General features: G+C 36.7%; 1 protein-coding gene across 1 annotated transcript; it reads left to right on the top strand.

The window, feature by feature from the left end:
* Nucleotides 1-436: 436 nt before the first annotated feature.
* Nucleotides 437-5,082, top strand: LOC150091101 (uncharacterized). The gene is made up of 2 exons (XM_090381874.1): nt 437-777; nt 4,958-5,082. Exons 1-2 carry the CDS (start codon nt 467-469, stop codon nt 4,959-4,961), a joined length of 315 nt encoding a protein of 104 aa, XP_090238000.1. The 5' UTR covers nt 437-466; the 3' UTR covers nt 4,962-5,082.
* The last annotated feature ends 6,479 nt before the right edge of the window (nt 5,083-11,561 follow it).

Below are 11,561 nucleotides of genomic sequence, written 5' to 3'. Positions count from 1 at the left end.
CTGATTGACATTTATAAAGAAGCAACAAGTCGAGCACATTCTTATTTGCTCCTAGATTTTAAACAGGACACACCTGAGGTGCTCCGTCTGCGAAGTAATATTTTGCCAGAAGAGGCCCCCAACATTGTTTATGTACCCATATGGCTTCTAGACTCCGAAAGCACAAAAACCTCATCAAGTTTATTTCTGAAGCCACTCCAAAACAAGCCACAGCTGTCCTAAAACACACTACGCCAGCACAAATCACATCTCTTTGTGAAATTTGTAAAAATCTCCTTTGTGGCAATATCCCTCTAAGTAGCAAACAGCATTCACAGCTCTCCAAGAAAAAGAAAATCTTAAGATTATTAGGAAATAAACAGGTGCCCTTCATACAAAGGCGAAAACTTATTCACCAGCACGGTGGTGCTTTGTTTCCTCTACTTGGTAGCATAATAGTACCATTGCTCACATCCCTCATAAGGAAATGAATCAGCTGTATAAAAAATTCACACTGCTAAACACCCCAGAGCAGAAAGAAATTGAAAGTTTGGATGACAAAATGTCATCTGTTCTTCAAAGGAAAGATTTGGATGTTGAAAGTAAAGTTAGAGAATATTTAACCACTTTACAGACTTATTTAGGTCTAAAAAGACAGCTTGCACCATCAGTACACACGGAAGAAATGCCACCACCCCCACCTGTTGAAGATGTTCCTGTGAAGAAAAGAAAAAAATCATCTTTTTTCCTACCCTCCCCAAGGCGGTTGAGAGCAAGAAAGCTGAATTGGGTTCGAATGTAAGTAAAAACCATCTTTTTTTTTTATTTAAAATTATTTTTATTTAGAAACAAATGTTCTGTTATGTCAACAGTTACAATAACATCATTCATCCACAAATCGGGAGAATAACACACATTAACAATCTGGTGCATGGTTAAGCCACGACACCTGTGTGTAAGGAAATAAATACAGTGTAAACCACAGGCTATAGACAACTTGTGTTGGATAACAGTAGCATTATACGTCCATTTTTTACATTGTTTAGTTAAAAATTTCACAAAGTCCTTTTTTGGTTTGCGACCATAGCTGTCAAAGTATTCGCCACATTGTTCCTGTAGAAATAAGGCAACCCAGTGCTGCCCAGGTAGATGTGAGGGATCTGTATTGACTACAAGGAGACACGGTTTTGGTAGCATCCGTGTAGGTAGTTCATCACGTGCACACACTCCCAATGGAAATTTCCGTGTGTAGACATCCATCTGTAAAATCTGTTCAATCTGTTCAGTGTTCATAATCCAGAAGTACCGAGCGATCCCTGGTGATCGAAAGGATGTTTTCAAACTCTGCGAACAACACCACTGTAACGTTCTCGGGTAGGTGAACAGAAAATTTCAGTTCGATACGTACACTTCCTCGTCTATGAGTATTGACGTGTTCGCCTACGGCATTGTGGTCAGGAGAGAGGTCAAATCCATACAACACATTACCTTCTAGGTATTCTTTATATGAAATATCATTACCCACATCACGTGTCCACTTGTTCAGTGATGTGAAAAGAGAGAGGTATGATCTGGTGTAATGACCCTCTTTATAATTAGGTGTCAGAGGTTGACTTGGATGCTGAATACCATCAGCTGACACTACCAGATAACATAAATTGAAGTGGGCAAAATTGAATGGATTGCGACTGTACGAACCATTGAATGCTTCACTTGCAACTAGACCTATAACTAATCGAGAAGGAATGTCGCCCAGATAGATGTTGTCTCTTGTAGAATCACTCATACCTTTAGGAATCGAGTAATAGCTGACTTGCACTCTGTTTATGGGGTAGTGAATAGGATTTTTTTCAAGCACAGTCAAGTGGGCTAACAGAACTTTAGGATTTAATCTTACTTTGTGCACGAAGAGGGTTGCTTCCTGAATATGAACTCTGCATTTCATGTCTGTGGTGACGGCCAATAAACAGAATTCTGGGTTACTTCGCACTAGACGAATACGTAGTGACACATTATTAATGATATATCTTGCCTGGTGACACAAATCCAGATGTAGGCGCCCTAGAAGTTCCACACTCCTTGATTTTGCAATTGAATCCTGTCGTTTACACATCCCACATTCTGTCTTGGTGAACATTTCACTGACATCCGCAACGTCATCTTTCACGTACAGTTCTGTTGTTAATTGGGTACATTTGGCACCGCGATCGTAATTCAGAAGTTTTTCTAAATATGCCCTGTAGGGATAAGTATCTGCTGATGCATTGATTAATTTATCTTGTAAAAACAGATCGACCTGACTGAAAAGGGAATGAAAAAAATTGTTCACCACACTCACAGATGTGGCATCTATCTCTTTCCCGTCACTATGTGTAACACGAACTTTCAGACGTAAAAATGTTTTTCCAAAATCTAAATATTCTTCTGAAGTACCTGGAATAAAAAATTCGATGGGGCCTCCACTATCCACACTGCCTAGTGGTTGAAAAGTCACATAAGATGAACGTTCGATAGATAGGTTAATAGCTGGTTTTTGAAATAGGTCTAGTTCTGACATCATAAGCTCCATGTTTTAAAAAATATCTCTGCGCTTCCTCTCCTTCCCTCTTCCTTTCTGGTTCAGAACCTTGTTTGAAATGGACTGACCGACTTCCGATGCTCTGTTTATAAAGGATCGTTTGAGGGGCACCCCCTCCAAAACATCACCAATCACGTTTTGACCTGCTCTTAAAACATGCTTACCCACAAAACGGGCAGCGGGTTTCAAAAGTGGTGTTAGAAAAGAGAATGCTGAACGAAAAATGCTACCAAGTCCGTACCCACGCTGCAAAGGTTGTCCGGCAAATGCATTACCACCTCCCGCTTGTACCGTGTAGTAATCAATGTATTCACTCATCTTTACGAAAATGCAGCTTCACTAAAGTCTTCCCACTTCTGAACTCTAGAAACTGTCCACTGTCTGTACAAATACTGATGGACACGGTGTGAAACCTGTGTCTCAAAAGGGGGTAATAGTCTGGGTTTTCGTATGTAAATGTGTTCTGTTCAATACAGGGAACAACACGTAACAGTGGAGCACACGTATCACCTACAATCTGGTCCTGAATCAGGTTGGAATAAACAAAATACGCTGAGACACCCCGTTTTATATCTGCAGGGTACTTCCCGCTGACAGCTCCACTCAATTTAGTACCAATCTGGTGAAAACCAAGCATAAGACCTAAACCTGGGGAATCTTGTGGAAACACTAATGAAAAGTTTTCTGGTATATGTAAAGTCAGGGTATCGTCTGAATTAACATTTCCACTTAAACTCGGGCAAACGCTCAACATTGCATCAAGAATACTAGAGATTGATTTATAGTTTCCATGGGGAAGCACACACATCTGGTAACTGCCACCAGTAACAAGAGTAAAAACAACATCTCTTGCACTTGGGGCAAAAGAAATTTGACCTTTGATAGGTAATACACTCTCACCAACAGATGTATCTGTAAATACACGGCAGCCTTTCCCCCGTACACCTGCTTTTTGAAGTCCAAATAATTTTACTAGTTTCTCGGGCAATTGTATTTTACCTTTTCCATGCACATTCACTGAAAATTGATATTTTGCAACAGTCTTTGTGTGTACTGTAAATGAAATAAGGGGATGAACACTGTTCAACTCATCTAAAAGATGTTGATAATCTTTATACTTTAAAGAAAGCACATGTAAAATTTGTTCAGAGTCATAATCGTCGCGAAGTACATGAAATTCATCGTATCCTTTTGTGATATTGTTCCACACTCCTGGTAGATGGATTTCAGAAAGTGCCACCACCCACTTCCCACTCAGATTAATTTCCCGGGGTAATTGAACTTTGAAACGTGATTGGGTGTTATCGGGATACATGTCCATACTTGCATTACTTGGTAGGGTTAGGTAAAACATCTTTGCTTCGTACCCAAGAATTGTAGGATGCAGGGTATCCAAGCCACTTCACAAGTAACTGTCTCTGGCCACGCACTGTACGCTTCCCAAGTACTTTTTCAATCAGATACACGTTTTCCGGTACCTCGTTATCAAAACTGACTCTCTGTAGCTGATGTTCATAAAATGTCCCTTCTATCACCTCACCATCTCTCCCTTTAACCTTATATACTACAGGGTGTCTTTTGATTACCTGAGCTATGAAAAACACCTCCTCAGACCAATTCCCTCTGAACGCTTTTCGAAAATTATGGCTATCATCACTAAGAACAACATGGTCACCGATTTTAAACTTGGGTTCCGAAACTTTTGGATGGGGTCTATATAATTTAGCATAAACTGTTTCTTCATTATGCATGGTGACATCTGCAGGGGCCATACCAATAGATCTGTGTACAGTTTCATTATAAGTTTTCACTAATTTTTGCAGCACATGAATATATTTATCATTTTTTGAATATGTAACCCATTTATAAATTTTTTCTTTTAATGTTCGAATAAATCTTTCTGCCATAGAAGCTTTCTTTTCACTTCTAGTGGTGTAAAAGTGGATATTTTTAGATTTGAATAATGCACGCACTTGTTTATTAGTAAATTCCTTTCCTTGGTCACTATTAATATTAAATGGTACTTCTTCTTTAAAAATAGATTTGAAAGCTTTAACTACTTCTTGTGAATGTTTAGATTTTAATGGTCTTACCCAACCATATCGTGAAAAGCAATCAATACACACGAGAAGAAAATGAACACCATTATTTGCTTTAGCAAGATTTGACATGCTGGCTAAATCACATTGAAATGTATGGTGAAGACCAGGAACTTTCATCTGATTACGAGGAAAATTTCTTCGTTGCTGTCTGTGTCTCACATATGTGGGCTGTCCCGATAACCATTCTTTCACAGTATGTTTGGGTAATTTTGTATGTTTTTGTAAAGCATTAACACTAGCAAAGCTCCCCACCACAGTAGGATTATAATAATCTTCTAACATGTTCTCTTTATTGCAGGTAAAACAACACTAACCCTGGAACAGAAGATACTTACCTTTATAGTACTTTTCATACTTTTTGTAATGGGAGAATTGTGGACTGTCCTTGAAAAGAGAGCTGTGTCAAGATTTTATCAGAATAATGATTCCTTTGTAAATAATTTTGTTAACAGTGTTCAATAAAAGACTTCGTTCATTATAATTCTGTGTCTTCCTTAAAAGTTATATTTAAAATCACTTTCAACTGACAAAATACTACCATTGATTTGTTAATGAATACTTTAATTATGTTCAAATAATACCTTTGATTTGCTCATGAATACTTTAATTTATTGCCTGTGGTTTAAAATAGTCTTCTCATTTAAAATTCTTTTAAAAATATACCAATCAGCAGTAAAATTAAAAAAATCCTCTCTTTGAATTCCAAGGATTACTACAAAGGATTATGACGTCATAACACATGTTACACTATGCATGTCTTAACATTGTGCGACAGTACCGCCGCCTAGCGGCGTGGGTGAAAAAAAGAGGGAGGGTGGAAAACTGCCCTTGGTCAGCTAGGTTAAAAGTGTTTCAACGGCAGCGCCACCTGGTGGCGTATTTGGGTCGACAGACCACCCGCTGTGAAATTCTGTTCAAAGTGTTTCGGGGGTAGGGGAGGGAGGGGGGAGGCAGACCGCAAGCTCGGAGAGGGGAGGGTTGGTGGGGTGGGGGAAGGGAGGCTTGACAGACCGCCCCCCCTGGTCAGTTTCGTTCAAAGTGCCCCCTCTCCTACTACCATGCTACCCTCGCCTGAGACCGACTACCTCAGCAACGTTGTGATTAAAGGCTCATAAAAATTCCTCATATTACTGATGAGACTCGAAATGAGATCTTTCCACCCAGTGTGGGGAGGACGGCGATTCTACCAACTGCGCTACCCATGAGGGCACTATGTGAAAGTCTTACGGGTTGTATGGTTATATCTCTAAAGGTTGTATGTCTAAAGTATGGTTGTATATCTAAAGGTTGTATGTCTAAAGTATGGTTGTATATCTAAAGGTTGTATGTCTAAAGTATGGTTGTATATCTAAAGGTTTCTAAAGTATGGTTGTATATCTGAAGGTTGTATGTCTAAAGTATGGTCGTATATCTAAAGGTTGTATGTCTAAAGTATGGTTGTATATCTAAAAGTTGTATGTCTTATCTCTAAAGGGTTTTAACTAGCTATTAATGTGCCTTTTTTTGAATTGGTAAACCTTGACATCATATTGCCAATTTTTAAAAATTTCACATTCAATACTGAATTCACTACGCGTGTCATTTAGTCCGAAGCGTACTTCACATAGGTATAAATAACATTAGAAAAATTGATTGCAAAATTTCCATCATGTTCTTTATCTAGATGCTTCGTCCAATAAAATTGCTGAACTTTAATCAGTGTAGTAAAGAATTAAGGGGAATTGCTATTCTTGAATAGAAGAATATTATGGACGTTTTCCCACTCAAGAGAAACCACTCGCCTGTGAATTGTACATCACACCTGAGCGAAAAAGAATACAAATCACGTCAGCTGAAATCGTACACGCAGTAACACTTATAATGTGTTAACCTTTCCGCTTACGACCAATTCGTCTCACATTTTTTCCACCCTCCAAGTGAGCTGCTTAACTAGAAATTTGAAAATTTAAAGATAAGATCTTTCCTTTGACATGTCCCGAATAATGTGTCCATGAACAATCTATTCTTCCGCTTTCTGCTTCTTTCTTCCATTATCAATAATTGCTTGCATCATCGAGATTTTTGAAGGTTTGCTCTTTACAGATGGTTACCCTTCGCCGATGTTTTATGCTCTTTTCTGCCATCTCCTTAAGAACGAAACGTAACGATGTGAGAAATATTTAAAGAAATCGAAATAATTCTTCGAAACTTTGCATTATGTAATCCGCTGCATAAAGGAAAATGCCTTCAATTTCTAGACAGAAAACTTTGTTTTGACTTGTCGTAATAACAGAAAAGGGTTTTAAGTAGTTGAATCCATCTAGAGAAATCTCTCCTTTTTTTCCTACCTGCATTGTTAGCTTCCTTTTTGAAATATGGTTTCTTCCTTTGTGGACAAATTTTCACTGTTAAGAATTGGAAGAGTTCCGTAACCTTTTTTATAATTTAATTGAATTGAAATTGCCTCAAAGTTCTTTGACCTGAATCTTTCAAAATAAAGCCAATCTACTGTCGTGTGCAGCAGAAACAAGTTAATTAATGTAAGCAGTGCTTTACATTTCAGGGGACGTTAACAAATCGTAATAATTCAAGATTTGTAACACAATAAGTCAACCCGTCGACATGAAAAATTGTTACAGAGATTCTTAAATATTCCAAATAAGCACTGAAATTTTGAAATGGATCAGAACTCCTTTTTCAAATTGATAGTAATATTTCTGTATGGAAAACTGGGAAGAGAATGATGTGAAATCGGAATTGATCTTTGAACCATCCCAGGAGCAAACAGAATATATGTTGAAAATTTGTCAGCAATGCCATTTTTCTTGTCTATTAATGCGAAAACATAATTTAATGTATGCCGATATTTGTAGGAGGGAAGGAAACGATGGGCTGTGAAATCGTAACGGACCCAAAAAATTTTCCCAAGGACCAACAGAAGAACATACCGGTAGGTTGAAAATTTGGCCTCGATCTGAGTTTTCGTTCTAGATTAATATGCGAAATATGCTTTCATTTAAAGGAATAGATGTCTGTGGTGGAGGCAGGGAAGGCTACGACTGATCTTAAAAGCTTTCCAGGAACCAACGAAACATACGCTTAAAATGTGATATCCATTCAACTTTCTTATTAAATATTGTTTAAACATCCGATAATATAATTCTTTTACAAGTTAGTTAATGTACTCAATGCGTTAAATTTCAGAAGCATTCTATTTTTGATTAAAATTAATTGAATTTCTTTTCTTTTTCTATGATCAACCGAAGTTAAAAGTAAATACGGTTATTATCTTTTTATTACTTAATTACTAAGATTATAACTTTATGGGACACTTAATAAAACGCTATAGTTTTACATTCTGGAAGCTTAGCAGCTCAGTTGAATCATATTTATTATTCTCCTGCCATTATACCGTTTTCCCTCTGCATATATGCGCCTCTTCATAAATGGTATGATGTTCACGAGATTGGCACAAAAATACAGTCAAAGCATGCAAAGGACTGTCATAATTCCAAAGTAGCGATTCATGGAAATGTAAAGGAGAGAACAGTTGTTAGCAACTCAAGGTGAGAAACCAGCACCAGTGGACATCCACTGAAAAATAAAGACCAGCTAATCTATACACATATTTATCTGAAGATAGCATCAGTAAGTGAATGCACAGGTAGAAAGCCAAAACGTTTCGAGCAGCATCGTTAGCTGGACAGGTGATGCTGATTTTTTCTGGAACAGATCTCCTGCCCAAAGGGTACACAGTCAGCAGCGGGAACATTGCAAGTTTACAACGAATAGAGAAAATAATGAATCGATGCATCCAGGGTGCTCAGTGGAGACATTGTAGCCAGAGCATGAGCATGGAAATTGTGTACAGTTGCCCGCTTAAAGAAATATACAGTTTATAATTAGAATACAAAGACTTTAATTGGAGAGGATGCTATGTCACAAAGATATGATTAGTGGAAATTTATAGCAAAATGTAATATGTCATATAAAAAATATAGTCGGTATTAAGAGTATACAGAAATGACAAACGTAACTCCCAGTAGTTGTCAAAATACATGGCCTTAGAAATAACAATGGCCTTATCTGACTTTTGGATATCCATGTATACTAACACAACAAGACATGAACCTTATATTCAGTCACCGTCGTTGATGTCACCAATCATTAATTCTGAGAACGTTATTTTCACAAGTTGTTATCTGACCAGCTACATGTGCTATCTATAGTTTCTTCTGAGCATAAGTCAGAGTTTCAGCAAGGAATGGCATGGCTACTCAGTGCCCGTTACCATCTCCTCTCCTCCTTTATGGATATTTCATATTTCTAGAGGGAGGAGGACCAGGTTTATTTAGTCGGCACCAATGGAGCAAAGGGCGAAAACATGTTAACAACTCCTTCCTCAGCCTACACATTAGTTGCAGAATTTCATTCGAGTAGATTATTTGTGTGATTAGTTCAAAGGAGTCCCTCTGTTTACCAGAGTATAAAAGCATGCAAGTCGTTCATCCACTCTTCATGGCCAAATATACCAAAGTATTTTAAATGTAATCTCATTGAATACGTGCTAATATGAACTTGCTATGGAGGTTATTGGAGGTCTTACACAACACCATAGCGATATTCCTAATAAATTTGACAATGAGTATATAGAGTAATTTCAAATTGCACTTTCATTCTGTATTTGCATGACACTACTTGATTCACGCAGCAGCTAATCCGTATCAGTAGTTAATTATTGCTGGATTTCTCATCCCTTAATAGTTGACCACTACCATGGAATCTCTTATAACATAGTTGCCTCCAACTACGTGCTTTGATAAAGAAGTGATTTGGACACATTGTTGATTCTCCGAACCGAATAAAAACCGCAGACTTAATTGATTTAAAATAGTCGGAGTCTGTTAAAAATGCTTATAATTTATCATCTTTCGAAAGAAATATGAAAAAACAATGAAATTACACACAAATGACATCGGTGTCCCCTAAATAAAGCTGAATTCATTTTTAACATATTTTAATCAGTGAATCTGAATTAACCTTTACTTTAATGGAAAATGTAAACATTTTCAAGTTGCTCGATTATGTACTCTAGGAAAATTAGTTGTCCAATTATGTTTTCTCGGAAAACATAATCGGGCAACTAATTTGCCATCAGGTTGGTATTCGAAAAAAGAAATAACAAATGAGTAAACTAACGCATAAAGAATTTAATTTAGGAGGGAAAAAAGTATTTCACTCGTTGCATGGTAGAAAACGGAGTATTCCTGGAAGTGGGAAGACATCTAGTAAACAGCATAAAAGTGTTTAAATTTCATATTAAAGAAGAATGCGTCCGTTCAAGAAAAAAATTAAAACTTTTTCCACAAATTTGAACATATTGGAAGGCAATCGCGTTTCTGTTTAGAAAAAAGAAAACCAACCAAAAATCCAATTAACGTCCTAATAGAATACGTAAGGGGGAAAACAGAACTTGAGCGGACTTTGTTAGTCCACTGCAACAACGGCAAATTTAATATTTATAAAAAGTAAAATCTATGTAGATATCTTTTTCGTAGAGTTTAATTGTCTTTATTCTATATTTTTCTGGCAAATATGTAAAATGACTATATTAAATGATGGTGTTATTAAACTCTAAGTTTCACACTCTCCTATATGAAAGGAGTGGGGGATTTACGGTTGTTTTTAAACAAATATGGAAACATATTTGTATTTTTTTAAACAAAAAATACAAATATGTTTCAAATATCAAATATGGGGGTCTATGTACAGACCCTCCCTTCCCAATCAACAAACATATTTCTGCATGCTTTTTAAAACACTATATTATCAGACCAAGGAGTACTGCATTCAAGATCAATAATTTTGAGGACTTCAATTTAAATTTGCTTTACTATAATACCGATAAAGTTGTAGCTCATTGCTGCACTACATTAAACATTGCCGAGTTTGAGTATGTACTTTATGGAATAACAAGATAATAAAAAAAAATTATCACAGGGATGCAACTTCTTTTCTTTACCATGTGACCACCAACTTAAAATTGCTCATCAGAATCTGCATCTTAAAAAGTATTCTTTCTGATCATTACTATAGCTCCTAAGTTAAATCAAGAACAGACACCTCTAGACAGCACAAGCAAATCTGGGAGACATTCATCACTAACATTTCTCAAGTTTTGAGTGATTAAACAAAATTAAATTTGTATAACTGACGTGAATGCCTATGCAAACAAACTTCTCCAAATTGTTGCTAATTCAAGAAGCAAGTGTCAAAATATAGCATTTTGAGACTTTCAAATTATTATTCTATAAATCCTTTTCAAAAAAAGGAAGGGAATTAAAAGCCATGGATGATTGATGAAATCAAATCTCTGATGGTTCAGAAAGACAAATGATTCAGAAAATATAAAAATTATAGTTCGATGGTTAATCTTCATAACAGTTATAAAAATTTTAAGGAACAGAATAAATAGTCTACTCTCTAAAAATGTGTAATTATGATTTTTTCAATAATAAACAGACTTCTTAGAAAGAGAAGTGAAAGGCTATTTATAACCAATAAATAAGAGAGCTATCAAGACAAGATCTATCTGTATTTAACCTGTTTGCTCCTCAATAGGATTGTTGTTTGGTTTTTAGGAGCATTAGCAACTAAGGCCATATTGCTCCGAGAATATGCGGTGGTCATTCCCTGACCTTTCCGACTCCTCCGTATTTGGTGGTCAAGGGCTCGAACTCCGATCTAATCAAGAAGCATGTGCTACGCACTCCTGCTCCAGCCCACCTGGCTACGGAGGCGCCCCTCAACATGATTCCTTAACTACAATTGAAAACAGGTGTGCCTCAATTTTCACTGATACAACACAATATGAGGAAAAACTGTTCAATCAAATTAAATATGTAAAAAAAAAACACTTACCA

The sequence above is a fragment of the Mastigoproctus giganteus genome, chromosome 1, assembly GCF_048544385.1.
Source record: "Mastigoproctus giganteus isolate SK-2022 chromosome 1, ASM4854438v1, whole genome shotgun sequence".
Taxonomy (NCBI): Eukaryota; Metazoa; Arthropoda; class Arachnida; order Uropygi; family Thelyphonidae; genus Mastigoproctus; species Mastigoproctus giganteus.
The sequence above is the reverse complement of the archived record's forward strand: the minus strand, read 5'-3'. Positions and strand labels throughout refer to the sequence as shown.